A 15,179-nucleotide genomic window follows, 5' to 3' on the forward strand; every position below is an offset into this window, starting at 1 on the left:
ATGGGATCAAAACTAAAACGTAGCTTATGGTTTTTAGAGTACATGTATGGCATATAAGCACGAAAATGGGAATTGTTTATTTGAATAAAAAACTCAAAAGCATTCTTTACAATTATTGTACGACGAAGAAGGCTACTGTTATGGTAACTCTAAATGGTTTATTAGTAGTGTCGACATGTGTTTCAATCACAGACTGTTCATGGAAACTTTATTCAGACGACATAATATTTGTTATAATATGCCGCAAAATATAACAAAGTTGGCCATACAAGCGTACATGTTTATGTCAAGACGACAAAAAGAAACCCTTACAAAAGATCATTTCATTAAAAAATTCGGACAAGAAATTAAAAGGTATATTACTTTCAAACTCAAAGACTTTCGCGGGATCTTTTCGTCATGAAAAAAAAGAGAGGAGTGTATCAATTCTCTTGTGGACAAGTCGAGGAAAAGAGTGGCAGCTATGTCTTTCGCGTCTAAGAAAACAGAAGGCTGGAGAAATTCATCGCAGACAGATAAGAAAGTGGTTGCATCTAATAAAATGAATTAGGTAGGAATAATTTAGTTAACATTCGATAGATACGGGGGACAGAGAAACCATTTACTTGCGGCCGTACAGATTTTCCCGAAGCCTGCGAAAATTACTGGATCTGAGATATAAACAACGTGTGCTAATAAACGTATGCTTCCGTCCAAGAGTCCGTGCTCAACTTCAATCGTCCATGTCCCGACGAAAGATTTCAGGTCCACGTGTGCAACGAGTTTTGTAAACTAAATGAAGTTACAAAAAGAATGTGTACATATACATACCCTTTCCGAGTATTGACGAAATGGAAGCTGCAGTTAAGAACTCTAAATACTTTTGTGTCATAGATTTGTGTCAAGAATATCACCAAGGAATATAACAAAGCAAAGACTGCATTTTCCTTTTTTGAAAGGCATTATGAATATGATTTTATGCCGTTTGAACTGTGTAACAGTGCTTCTACGTTTCAGATACTTATGGACTCTGTGCTCTCAGGATAACTGTGAAACACATGTCTTCTGTACGTTTTTTCTAAAACCACCACTGACCACTTCAAAACACTCCAGTAAGTGCTAAAAAGGTTCGACGATTCGGGGTAAAAGCTGAAAGCCCAGTGATTTGAAAAAAAAAAAACGAATTGAAAAAAACCCCCAAAGTAACGTTCCTTGGACTTATTTCTTACTACCGCCAGTTTATAAAAGACTTTGCTTGTAGTGTTGCGCCCTTACACAAACTTTGAAGAAAAAGAACTAAAGTCACCTGAGTTAGTAACTGTGAGAGTGCATTCAAAACGTTCAAAGTATTCTCTATTAAGATACCCAGATTTCTCGCTTCCGTTTGTTCCGTACATTGAGGCATGCGACATCTGTATTGGTGCAGTTTTAGCGCAAAATGGTTCTGATGGCAAGCGGATAATAGCCTACGCAAGTAAGAGTTTACAACCAAATTATCAGAATTATGCAGTGAAATATATCAGACACTTATCTATTTGGCCGAATATTCACTGTGATGACTGACCATATTCAATAACCGGTGGATATCAAGAAATGATAAGAATACTGGACCTAATGAGACAAAGAACGACTCCAGACGACTAGAGAATTTTTTTTAGTTTAATTGAAAACCTGCAAAATTAAGTGAGTCAACAAAAAGGAACTTTAGAATTTTAAAATTATTGAAGATTTTATTAAATCTAAGAAATAAACATATGTACATGTATATGCATAGCAAGAAGAATCTGCCTTTTAAAAAAAACATAATGATACATGTAAATGAATGTACTTGTATTGTGCTTCGAACTACCATTTAACAAGTAATAGATAAGAGGATGGAAGATTAAATCAAATGCACAGTAAATGTTATTATATACTATTTGAAAGTTAAATGGCCTTACATGTATATTGTTTTCAGAAATATGAAAAAAAATATAACGTTTAATTTTTAAAAAGATTGATCTTATTTGTGAAATCAGTTAAGAATTGATGTGATGTATATTGCAATGGTGACTGTAAGTACTAATTTTGTTTATTCATTGGATATCTAAATAAGTTTAATACAAATGCAGACTTACATGTATTCAACACTTTTTCACCGACCTTCACGTATTGTCTTTGTAAAACTGGGTCCGTATGACATTATTCATTTTTACTATAAAACATATTCATGTTCACTCTCCTAACAAATAAAATGTAACTTTTTTGCTTGTAATCAAATATTTTTTGTCATCACGAAGACAAAAGTAAGTTTTAAGTTGAAATGTATATTTCAAATTGTTATTTTATATTTTCTCTCATAGGAAATCATTAATATGAACAGAATAAATAGCAAAAGTCCAATGAAAATGTACCCGTATTTGTATTATCATTTCTGAGTTTATTCATGCATATGTGATATTGTGGAAACATAAACTAAAGATCCCGTTTGCGTGAATGTATTGCGCAAGCGCAAGATTGTAAAATCCAAAAATCCAGGTGATTTCCGGGAATTTTTTAGGAATTTTCGGTGATTATTAATATTCGAAGCTTAACTAAGAAAAAATTAAAACAAAATGGTAATCTTCAAGTACCAATGATGTTTAAAATATATAAAACAAAAAACAGTATGCTTCCGATTTCTCGGTATTGAATTCGAGTCTTTTATTTTAATATAGTAGTATAGATTCTAAATGGAGTTTAAAACTGATACTTTATGTAAAATGGTAAGACATATTTCTAATAACGTTAAAAATGAAAATAAAATGTTTGTGAACACTTTTTACATCATAAAATTATCAAATGCTGATTATTTGTTTAAAAAAAAAACCAAGTGCGGTACATCCATAAAAATGATTTGTATAAAAATGCACAGAAAGCGAAAATACAAATACAAATACATGCATACGTGTATGCTGTCTCATGCACATAACATTGATTGATTACTCAAAGATACTAACTACTTTTAACTACTTTTAAAAATAACTACTTTTAAAAAAAACCCTATCAAACAGTTAAGCAAACAAAATGATATCCTCAAAAGCAAAACAAAATCAAGAAGAAAATCCTAAACAATAGAAAAACCTCAAAAAACAAACAAACAATACATATAAGGAAAATAAACGAAAATCAATAAAAACTAAACAAGATATATCAATGATATTAGTAGCTTTTATTTTACTATCAATCAATCATTTTTTGTAAAATATGTTCACCATGAACTGATTAATAATCATTTAGATATTTCACAAACATCAATATAATTCGTTTTAGTAGTTATACGCATTCGTTACCACTCTACGACTTAACAGTGACATTGCAATAATGATTTATATGACAACAATTAATTTATTTCTTCTATAACAATAATTGAAAGAAAAACATACTACATCACACAAAATAGAACCTGATTAAAATTCGTCAGTGTTAATTCATTTGACAATTTTTGACGATAGTTTATTTTTTCCGAATGTATTACGTGTATACGGAGGGATTATTGTTTTACTACATATTGGCGTATATTCCATCTTCTGATATTGAAAGAAAAAGGAGTTCATAGCATCTCTTGTATTCCTCCTAAAAAAGTATAATACTTCTTTTGTATAATATGTTTAAGCCAAACGTGAGAATAAACAAATAAATACTGATTTTATTTTCTTACACAATGTAAAACGTATTACTAATACTTTATCGATTAAATGTAAGTGTTACATGTATATGTAATAGTGAATTCAGTTTTCTTAGGTTTACCAGCTTAGTAATGACTTCCGGTCGTCGTGTTTGGATCATTCTCACTGTGGCCAAAATATCAACCTCTCCGTCCATACGTAACTGTTGGAAGGCGTTATGTAAAACGCAGAATACACCAGCTGAACCAGCACCGTCCCTTAATAAATATATATGCTAAGATGTTAGAGCGAGTTTTGTAAAATACAGAAAATACTGGCTGGACATGTAGCACAATTCCTGTGAGATATAAACTTAAAATCATGTGACTGTTATGTGCATTACAGAATATATCTGTTACACCTACACCGTATTGTTTCGTTAATAAACTAAGATGTAAAATGCATTATTTAAAATATTTAATGGATCAGTGGTACACCATTTATTATATGAAAGCGTCTTTCAATTTTGAAAAGCATCATTAATCGAAAAACATTACTTATGTATAAACTATTATCATAAATCATTCAAGTATTTTTTGTACATAGCATTGCAATTCCTTCTTCCTTTGAATCTCACCTGCTAACGATAAGCGATTTAAAGTTGTTTTTTCTCTCTTTCTCAAGCAGCAACTCTACGCCTTTTAACATAGCGCTATCATTTCGAACTGGTATATGAAACACATCAAGTTCTCTTCTCTTATCCTATATTATGAAGGTAATTTGATATCTTGTTGTAAAGTACCTTTTGTTTTTATAATAATGCACAATATCAGAGTTAATATTTGGGATAAAACGAGGACAAACAACTTATTATGCATTGCACCGTGAAGTAAGAACAGAACAGAAGTTACATGAAACAATGAGTTAATCAATTGATTAATCAAACTCACGTCGTATGCAATCACCAAAGTATTAACCGATACCCCACTAATGCTACTTCCACTACCGTCAAAACTGAGAGTATATGGTGTACACTCACGCATATCTCCTTTTCGCGGAATCCAATGTATTTCCTTAAATGAAAACAAAAGTTTCAGATAAAAGGCTAACGTTTTCATGAATGCATATTATGCTTACATATTTCTTTCTTAAGCTAAATAATATTTAAAATATGTTCTCTATTATTCTGGTACCTCAATGTACTCGGTCAAAATAACCATCGCATTTACATCATGATCAACGCATAGTCTCCATAAATCTACCTCTGTATCTTGGAGGGGCATTTGTGTAAGGATAAAAGCACAGAGATCTGAAAACGACTACAAAATAAAAACCATATGATTAAGTGTATCTGCCAAGGACATTGTAGATACATGTTAGTATATGCATTAGGCAGCAATGTGAATGATTCCCAAACTAAAGGTATTTGGTATATGAAAACATACCTCTCAAGTTAACTGACGCATTTATAAGATTTCTAAATATTGTATACACTGTACATGTTTCAAAAGTTTAAGAAATAATGGCTATAGATCGTCTGACTTACTTGAACACGGACTGCATTTATATAATCGTTTCTTCCTTTTACATATGACGTCAAATAAGGTCGATACTTGGAAACTATAATAAAAAAAAGTTAAGGAAACATTGATAATCAAATACAAAAACAACATTTTTAAAGGTAAAATTTAAAACATGACAAAATTTGTGTATTTAAAATCACTGCATGCAACACCTATAAACATTTTTGACTATTCACATTTGCCAACATGTAAATGTAAATTATGCATCCCTGTCTAATATCTATGTATAGATTGCTTCAACCGTGCACCCTTTAGAGTAAGGCCAGTTGACTAATATCATCAGATCTTGATAAACATATTTAAAATTGATTGAGTTACAAACCTGGAGGTATGTCCATGTTTGCATTCTTCTCCTTATTTTCCGGAAGCATCGAATCTGCGTTGACTTTGTTATCATGTACAGGTTTCATTGCTAGCAGGAACTAAAACGTCACAGTTCATATTTAGATCATGAACAGGTATTCAGTAAAATGTACAGTCAATTAATATACCTTTTTAAATCCCAACCAGTTTTGTTTAAATTAGTTGGTGAAAAGCAAATACAAGACAACATTCAACATAAAAACTAGATACATATCTTTAAATCGATGTGTCACACATAGTTCAAAACACACTGTACATCTTGGAATTTACATGGTCTCTCAACATACATCTTTAAGTGTAAATTAACAACTTGTCAGCAACTGCTTTGACCTGTATTAATTAGACAGAATGGACTTACCTGGTGTTCTTTATACAACGCTGTCTGTTTTAACGGAGATTTATCACTGAGCAGTATGTTAAATTTGTGGGTGACTTCACTCCTCAGTAACACTGTGTCCATGTCTTGAAATCCAATAAGCAACGCTTTATGTAGAAATATATATTGTTCCTGTTTAAAGATATATATTTAATTATTACAATGTGAATATAACAAAGAAATATATTAATTTTATCAATAACACAGATATAATTGATAGAAAACTAATTAAGATTGTTAATTTTGTTTTATTTTCTGCCAATTTAAATAAATAATTGAAAAGTGTAGATTTCACTCATATCTTTAATTAAAAAAGCAATTATTATTGGATTAATGTTTATGATGTGTTTCCTAATGTCACATTGAGTTATACTGCTGCTGCCAAATTTAGGGAATGGGGGTGAAATCGTGGCATCAACAAGTCTTTCCCATCAAAATAATATACTACACGTGCATTATGTTTATCAAATAATAATATAATACCATATTATCAAAGTACTCTGTTTGATTCTGTGTTTAATATTTTTACCGGTGTTTGAACCATGGTCATTCTGTCCTCTCTCATTTGTTGAACAAACTCAAACACGTTGATTTTTCCTGTTTCCCTTCCCTGTTTAAGCAAGGAGTCTAGACCAATGAATGTCCCAGTTCTTCCAACACCAGCGCTGAATAAATTAGGGAAGCAAAAAACAGAATGAGTTGTATAATCTCATTCAAATAACAATACACAGACCCTGGAACGTACTACTACACCTAAAAAGCGTATGAGAAGCCTGCGACTTTCGTATCGTATAAGAAGCGTATCGTATCATGCGAGAAACGTACCAAACCATATAAGAATTGTATCGTTCCGTGCGATAAAACGTATCGTATCGTATAAGAATTGTATCGTTCCGTGCGAGAAACGTATCGTATGAGAAAAGTACCGTACTGTATGAGAAACGTATCGTATCGTACAAAGTGTATAAGAACCGTATGAAAAGCGTGCGAGAAACTTAAAGCTTTTTACGAGAACTGCATTTTCCGGTATGTAACGAATAACAAAAAATCCGGGGGAGGGGGTCAAAATCACCGGATGATTTTTTTTTTCTGCATTTGCTATCAAACAATATCAAAATGATAAATTAATTAGACCAGAAAATATAAGTGCATTCTTTACAGAAATGTATTTTAAACTTTGACACGCATAAAAGACCAGTACCTGGCCGCGGTCACCTGTTCACCTTACAAGCCCGGCGGCGCGTGTGTATACTTCTGTGTAGCAGCGTGTGTATACTGATGTGTTCGTGTTCAACTTGCGTAATTTCTGTTGATCCCGACCAATATAAGGAGAATACCTGTTTTAGATATACACTGAGAACTAGTAAATGTGCTGCAGATTACCAATTAACGGGGAAGTGTAATTCCATACAGTGATGGCATATGTACATGCATTTGTATTCATGGAATTAATAAGAAAATGTGAAAACACGAAATGAATACACTACAGATATTTTATAACCTTGAAATAATTATTGAGAATCTCTTAAAATAAAATGCTTACATTGGTGATTATTGCGGGTACTGAGGTAGCGACAATGCAGAAATAAAATACGAGAAATAGACAAAGTGGAGAAAATTGCCCGGTAGATGAAAATATACAGCGTTTAATCGCACTCTAAATTGTTTTCAGAGAGAGAGAGAGAGAGAGAGAGAGAGAGAGAGAGAGAGCGTGGTACAATTCACAGAACGGAAACTTGCATTTGATTTCCAATTGTTATAATGCTAACCCCGATTAAACCTTTGTATACATTATTTCTTAATCAACGGCTAAACTCGCTGTGATGTACAATGTAATCTAATTTGATATCATACAAATATAATGTTCCTTTTTGTACGAAATCTCAAATCAATGGGTGTCAAACTGAATACGTATCTGAAATCTCTCTCTCTCATTCACAATGCAAAAAAAACTAATTTCAACGGGGAAAATTAATATTTAAATTATTGTAGAAATTAAGTGAATGAGAAAACATGGTAGCTTTTGATCATTAGCAAATTTTTTCGGCTCAGGAGACTTAACAGAAATTGTTTTTAAACAGACAGTACATATCACATTATTCTTAATTCTCCTTTTTCATAATTCTTATCTTGTAATGTTTGCGTGTATTTTAATTCTAAGAAAAATATAGAGGCGTTTGTAAGACAAAGCCATACAAGAGTAAAGTGAAACGTAGATTCTAAAAGTAGTTTTTTTAAATGTATATCTTTCCATCCTAAAAAAAAAATAATGAAAATAGTCCTGATTAGTATTTGAAATCAAAATGCATTTTTCGAGAAAATCAGCATTAAAATTATCCATTTAAAAAATTAATCATTTTAAATGTAACATCATGTGTAGTATGGATCTTATATTTTGGATTGAAACATTTCCTGTGTATATTCACGACCTTTACAGGTAAATACATTTGGTGAAATTAGTCGATCAATTCCCGCAAGGTTTACAACTACGTTATCCGGCGGACATTTATCTATAAGACCACATTTAAGATTGTTATTTACGATATGAATTATTAATTAAAACTTCATTAGGTGATAATCCTAAACACTTTGAAATAAATGTGAATTAGGTGTTTTTGTTTTTTAACTTATAATCATCGATTGTTAGAAATCAAATTCATATCGTACAGAAACCGTAATCGTATCGTACAAGAAGCGTATCGTATCGTATAAAAATCGTATCGTACCGTGTGAGAAACGTATCGTATCGTACGCGTACGAGAAGCGTGCCGTACCGTGCGAGAAACGCATCGTATTGTACAAACCGTATAGTGTGTGAGAAGCGTGCTAGAAACGTACAGCTGGTGTAGTAGTGTGTTTCAGGGTCTGTGCATTACAAGATAAGTTATTCAGTAAATCAAGATATAGCTGATTCATTTAGCAGATTAAATTTTGTCAATTTGTTTGAACTATACTAATACTTTCGAAACTATTATCTAAGTAAGTGACATATATATGTGTTTAATTTGGTAAAGGCGTATGCACGATGACCACTCTGTCGTGCAAAAGCAAAAGCAATAAGTCATAAAGTATTTAAACAGTTATGTCTTGTTAAATTAATTGATTATAAATTTTCTGTACTTTAAATAATTTGGATATCTTCTCATATTTTGCTTTCTTTCTTTCTTTTCCTTTTATTTTGTTGGTTAATAGGAAGTTTCCTGCCATTGGGTTTTATATTGGACATAAAAATTTATCTTACAAAAAATAGATGTCTTTAATGTCCATCGTTTAAATTCATTAGAAAATTAGAAAAAAAAAATGTATATACCTGCAGTGAACTAACATCAGTCCTCCTGGTTGATAGTTTCTAGTGACTGCTTTATGAAACTGAACCAATCCTAGTGCTTCTGGTGTCCCGTGGTCTGGCCAAGCCGTATAGTGATATTGGGTAAGCGCTCTTTTTTCAGAAGACTAAAAAAATTGACATTCAAAATGCATATGGATGCAGGAAAATAATAATTCTTGAACAGTTTTTAAAAGAATTTAATAAAGCGATTCATGTTAGTTTGAGTTGTTTTACCATAGTTACCATAGAGTTGGTAAATCAGAGAAGAAATAGCTCGTTTTAATACTTTAAAAATAGAAGTAAATTTACAGTTTCATTTTGAGTTGTCTTACCATGGAGTTGTGTACAGTGAATTTTCGACAAGTATAAAGAGCGTACGTAGATTCTTTTAGTAGATGCATTTTGCACGGACCAACTTCCAATGGTTTGACTTTTTCAGGCCAATACTGTGCGCACTTATTCTTTTTAGTAAAATAACAAAACAAAATTATAATAATAATAATTTACAATTGTGGTTTATAAGAGTTTTTTAAAGCAGGAATTTTGTTTTCAAAGAGATAAAAATAAAACAGATAACATATTGTTTAATTAGCGGTATAGATGAACATAACTATAAATACCTTTCCATTTTCGACAACATTGGTGAGCATTACAATGAACCTTATGTTCTCCTGCCAAATCATTCTCCAGAAGTCCTCCAGGGTGTTGTTCTTAGGACCTACATGATTTAAAGATATTATAAGTTAGTTTTATAATTACGTATTTCTTTTTCAAATCCACACTTCCTAATTATAATAACCATCTATTAAATTGCAACGTATAACTTTCTTAACATCAAATGATTTTAGGAGTTTTTCAATTACCTTGGGCAGCTATATAGGCCTTTTTAGCTTCATTGTTCTTCACAAACAACCGAAATGAAGAGTTAAAGATTAATTTATTATCATAAAATATTTAAACGTTTAAGATTTTAAAAAATAGACGCGGACAGGTTCCAACAATAACAAAACAACACATAACAAAAACCTCTACCTTTATGAAATTGGCGTTGATATAATCATTGTCTGATTCATTCCATTTTTCGTTGAGTATAACTCTAGAGTGGTCATCTAAAAGATTAATCATGTACACTTTGTAGGAAATTTGACTCCATCAAGTCAATGCAATGTATTAACTTGAAGAAAAAACAAATTACATGGAAACGTCGTTTTAAATCTGTTCTTTGCCATGTGTTCCTGTTTCTTTCCTTCCTTACATATAGAAGTATTTGCGACTGGAAGTCTCTGCAGAGAAAATATTAAGAACAATAAATAAAATATTATTTATACCTATATACAACGATAGAAATAACTCTACAGAATAAAATGATTATATTCTTTTTCTATTATAACTACCTCATTATCCCTCGGAATTATGTATTGTATGGGGATACAAATTGAAATGCTTTGAGTAATAAACACGAGAGAACCATAGGTCACAAATTCACGTTAAATTAAAACTGTTACTTTACACTAAGAGAACAGTGATCGTCCTCAAATATAAATGAAGCTATTGTGCATAAATTAGGTGTGTAAGAAAAGGGAAAAATATTTGGTTTTTTTTGTACAGCATATTTGCAAGAATAGGCTTTTATCAAAAGATTGAATCAATTACGCACACTTTGTTTTCAACATATATTAATAAATGATATATCATTCAATCTTAATAGTACTTTGTATTCAGATAGGAATACGTTGCTTTCGCCATTGCTTTTCTCCTGTATAACTCTTTGTAGATCTTCTACACGGATAAATGTAGCTAGTTCCTTGGTGTTATAATACCCCCCATTGTCGTCTGTTGCCGTTTCGTTTGTAAATTCGCTAAACAGATTTCTCTGTGAATTCTCTACAAACCAAAGTCATTTCATCAATGCAAAGCGCATAATACACATGAACATTGAAACAGTGATTTAATGTTTAATGTGAATTAAAAAAAAGTATATGAAATTTACTATATAATTGATTGTCCTATCATGTTTACAACTCACATACAACAAATCGACATTATTTACATGAAAACATATGCTCATGGTTATAAATAAAATATGCGTAAAACATTTGAATAAATTAATATTTACACTCGCAAGTGTTTCCCTTATAAAACACTTAATACGCAATCCGCTGTTATTTCTGCGTGGCACTAGCCTGGGTCAAAAGGTGAAAGTATCGCATGAATAATCTGGGTCACTACTGTTTCTATGTACTCAAAATTACCGACTTACGCTTAAGCCACCTAATGTCGTAATGAATGTAATATTTATTCATTATGCTAATCAAATACTTGAAACATTGTTGAACTTTTTTTTATGTTACGTCATGTTAATCACAACAACTTTCTGTGTCATCAAAAAAGAAAGTATGGGGCAATGATATCGCCATAATTTGCAACAAATGTAAATATAAGAAAACCGGTATTTCTTAAATAAACGAATAAATACGATAAAAGGAGTAATGTTTTGCAAGTATTTTTTTCTTGAGTTGCTTTTACATGTATATTTCAATAATCCAATACTGTAAATCGACTTCTATTTGCAAGTAAGAACATTTTGCAAAATTGGCGAGAGGTTGTCGGTGAGAACTTGCCCGTGTCGTATGGTTATAATAGCAGGGGTCTGTATAGGGTTTCTCTAAAAACTTAGTCGTCAAAAAACCAGTTTACAGCCAGTAAACTGCAACATTTTGTGTTTGCAGGATCACACCTATGACAATTTGTAATTAATATAATGGTTGAATTAAAGAAAATTAACCATTTGATCATGAGATTTAAACAATATAACTACTTACATATACTTCAAGAATTTATCAACTGAACCTTACCACTTATATTAGCATATTTTTGTTCCCTCCTCGACTGATTTGAACTGGGCTTAGCTTGTATTACATTGCTGTTTGCTTCAGGTTTCTTTCCTCCTTTGTGTCTTTTTAAAAGAAACACAGCTAATTTAATAGTTACCAAAAAAAACACAATAAATATCTGAACGATGTAACCCTTTCCTGTTTCTCTTCAAATGTCTCTCTAGTTAAATATTAATGTAGATGGATTATTTGACATTTTAATAAGATGTAATGCTCAAACAATAACTTGTTTAATTATCTTACACCACTTTATGTAAACATTAACGAATTGGCATCTGAAGTACAAACAATGTCAATCATCTGAAAACAAACGAAAACAGAAGACGAATTCTTTAAAATATATGACCATTTACCGTCTATAGACCAAACCCACTATTCCAAGAGCCACCAATACAACCAACACTGATACAATCCCGCCTGCCACTGCACCCGAGCTCTCGATTGAGTCATCTGATAGCATCATTTGGGCTAACATAAAGATGTATGCTTATTACAGTAAATTGCTGTCGCAATCAGGCTTTCTTTTGAAGACTATTTTTAAACTAGTAAATGAAAGCCTGATTTCCGCATAGTTTTACATGTACATAAAAATGTATACGTTTTGTTTATTATGATATTTTATTCACATGTTTATATTTGCAAATGTGTTCACTTTAATGAATCTATAGAAAAGCAAAACATTTATTTCTGTGTGAACTGTTTAATGACGTTACAATGATTACCACACATAGTAATCGTTTGACTGTTGTTTTTTTGTATACTTTAAAACTTCAGCTATTTCTATTGTTTTTAACGGTTTCACCTTTTAATCGTAAATATCATTTATAAATAGCAATGTTAAAAGTTTTACCAAGATATGAACTTGGTTGATACCTGATCAAAAAGATTTAGAGAATGATATGATCTTGGTGAACTTTTAAAATTTCTGCTTATTTCTTTAAAAAAAAAAAACAAATGAAATTATTGTGTGTTCTGAAATATGAAATAATGTAATTTTATATCTAACATTTTTATGTAAGTAAAGTGTAAATCATGTTGAACATATTTGATTAAATGATAAAAAATAGAGTGAAGCAATCTTTCTCATGTTTTAAATGTACAACGCAGGGTAATTTTTTTTAGTTAGAATTAAAAAAAAAGGTGAAACACCTGTGCAAAACGGAGGCTCGTAAAAATCTGCACAGCCATCTGGACAAGATCCATTAAAGTTATCACAAGCTGTACTGGCTTTACAATTTCCACACTGCAGGGTACAGCTGCCATTGTAAAACCCATCTTCACACTCTGTAAAGAATTGCATCTTCGTATAAATTGGAATTACATGTAATGTTGTTACAAAATGCAACAATTTACAGGGCCAGGATGTTTCTGTTCTTTATAATTAACCGATGATTATCCAGTGTTTTACAAATGAAATCTTTAGAAGTATGAACATAGATTCACTGTTAAATAAACGGAATCTAGCTTTAATGTTCAAATCATATGGTATAGAATGTATTTTTGCAGTCATGGAATATCTAAACATAATAATAGAAACATATGAAAAAAAAGGAAAAATCAATGTGCTTTATAAAATACATCTTCAAATTTTCATTTTAAAACATTTCAAAAAGGAAAGGTCTCGCTTTACTTAAGGTGATTATTTTAAACGCAGAAGAAGACGCTTGATTTTAAACTAACGTATTCCGTTTTTCGGAATAATGTATCATATTTTTTTAGTATGATGGATAACGTTAATTAAATGTTTGATTTAAAAAAAAAGTTGTCAAGAAAAACAATCACATATAGAAATTTGTCTTTGTTTACAAATGCCATTAATAAGTCTTGGTGGTCAATACATTGATCATCATATTAATTTGAAATGTAAAAATATTATTTGTTAAGCTATATACATCAATATTTTACGAAAACATTCCGTACATTTTACCTTTTAGATTTGCCTTTTTTACAATGTAAAGACAATATGAGCTGCAATTTTCATGCTGATTTTTTTTTGACGAAAAATTTTATTTCTACTAAAATGACAAAATATCACGTTTTTTTTTTTAAATATGTCAGCCATATTTTTATTCGGAAAGCCGTAAAGAAGCCTGAAATGAAGCAAAATTTAATTATTGTCGGCCTGTACAAAAATTATTCTGCTATATATTTCTTAGAAGAGAAATCTTTCTTCAAACCTTTTTTATCATAAGAGTTTAATTTACATGTAGACTTATCATACTAGCAGGTTTTTGCAGCAAAATAAAACTCTAAAAAATACAGCTCGTATTGCTTTAAAAATGTGTTTCTTTTTTAGAAAATTAATAGAGTCTAAAAATGGCCACGACCATCAAACTCTCCTAAACGCTGGAATATTAGAGAGGTTAAGCATTTGAACGTGTAACGTATACGGGTACGTGTGGAACTACACATATGTTTCCACGTACATCTACCAAAATTCGATGTACGTTTAATAAACTGTACGTGTAAGCGAACGTGTAAAATAATTAGATTTAACATTTTCAACTTGTTTAGTTTACTCTTATTGTTTATGAAATTTATTCTACAAATTTAATGAAACCAAGAGCACAGTCGGCCTCAATTTTTTGTCTGCTTTACATTAAACAACGTCTGATATAAACAAAGTCTGTATTTCTATTTAAAGATGCTACAAGTATTCATCTACGTGTACTTTTGGTTCTACACGTTTTGTACAACTTGTAGAATTAAGCGGTAGGCAGAATTTATGATGTTAAATTAAAAAAATTAGGGGATTTATGCTAGTCACATGTACTCGACAACGTACCGTTCAATGCTTCTTAACCTCCCTATTCATAAAAAAATTACCTTGACAAAGCGGAAGTTTAAAGTTTTGCCTGCAACCGTTGATACAGGCTCCAGTGCGTTTATCACATGGCTGATCATTGGCACAAAAGCCACACAGGGCAGTGCAGTTTGCGTTATAAAAACCGTCTTTACATTCTAAACAAATTCCAATATTACAATAAGTATATTTGGATTCAAATATTTCAGAAGAATAAAAGACGAAAA

General features: G+C 31.2%; 1 protein-coding gene across 1 annotated transcript in view; it reads right to left on the minus strand.

Annotated features, from left to right (window-relative positions):
- Nucleotides 1-2,254: 2,254 nt before the first annotated feature.
- LOC128184585 (uncharacterized) overlaps nucleotides 2,255-15,179 on the minus strand; it is a 51,004-nt gene continuing 38,079 nt past the window's right edge. Inside the window, exons 33-50 of the mRNA XM_052854128.1 lie at nucleotides 12,503-12,617; nucleotides 12,111-12,211; nucleotides 10,967-11,139; nucleotides 10,451-10,538; nucleotides 10,288-10,364; nucleotides 10,119-10,155; nucleotides 9,876-9,973; nucleotides 9,588-9,716; nucleotides 9,238-9,380; nucleotides 6,457-6,592; nucleotides 5,910-6,059; nucleotides 5,511-5,610; nucleotides 5,152-5,225; nucleotides 4,799-4,924; nucleotides 4,556-4,678; nucleotides 4,243-4,367; nucleotides 3,748-3,883; nucleotides 2,255-3,573 (exon numbers count right to left, since the gene is read on the minus strand). Of these exons, the coding sequence (XP_052710088.1) occupies nucleotides 3,502-3,573; nucleotides 3,748-3,883; nucleotides 4,243-4,367; nucleotides 4,556-4,678; nucleotides 4,799-4,924; nucleotides 5,152-5,225; nucleotides 5,511-5,610; nucleotides 5,910-6,059; nucleotides 6,457-6,592; nucleotides 9,238-9,380; nucleotides 9,588-9,716; nucleotides 9,876-9,973; nucleotides 10,119-10,155; nucleotides 10,288-10,364; nucleotides 10,451-10,538; nucleotides 10,967-11,139; nucleotides 12,111-12,211; nucleotides 12,503-12,617 (2,003 nt within the window). The 3' untranslated portion in view covers nucleotides 2,255-3,501. The remainder of the gene's footprint in view (nucleotides 3,574-3,747; nucleotides 3,884-4,242; nucleotides 4,368-4,555; nucleotides 4,679-4,798; nucleotides 4,925-5,151; nucleotides 5,226-5,510; nucleotides 5,611-5,909; nucleotides 6,060-6,456; nucleotides 6,593-9,237; nucleotides 9,381-9,587; nucleotides 9,717-9,875; nucleotides 9,974-10,118; nucleotides 10,156-10,287; nucleotides 10,365-10,450; nucleotides 10,539-10,966; nucleotides 11,140-12,110; nucleotides 12,212-12,502; nucleotides 12,618-15,179) is intronic.

Source organism: Crassostrea angulata, chromosome 5, assembly GCF_025612915.1.
Source record: "Crassostrea angulata isolate pt1a10 chromosome 5, ASM2561291v2, whole genome shotgun sequence".
In the NCBI taxonomy this organism is placed as follows: domain Eukaryota; kingdom Metazoa; phylum Mollusca; class Bivalvia; order Ostreida; family Ostreidae; genus Magallana; species Magallana angulata.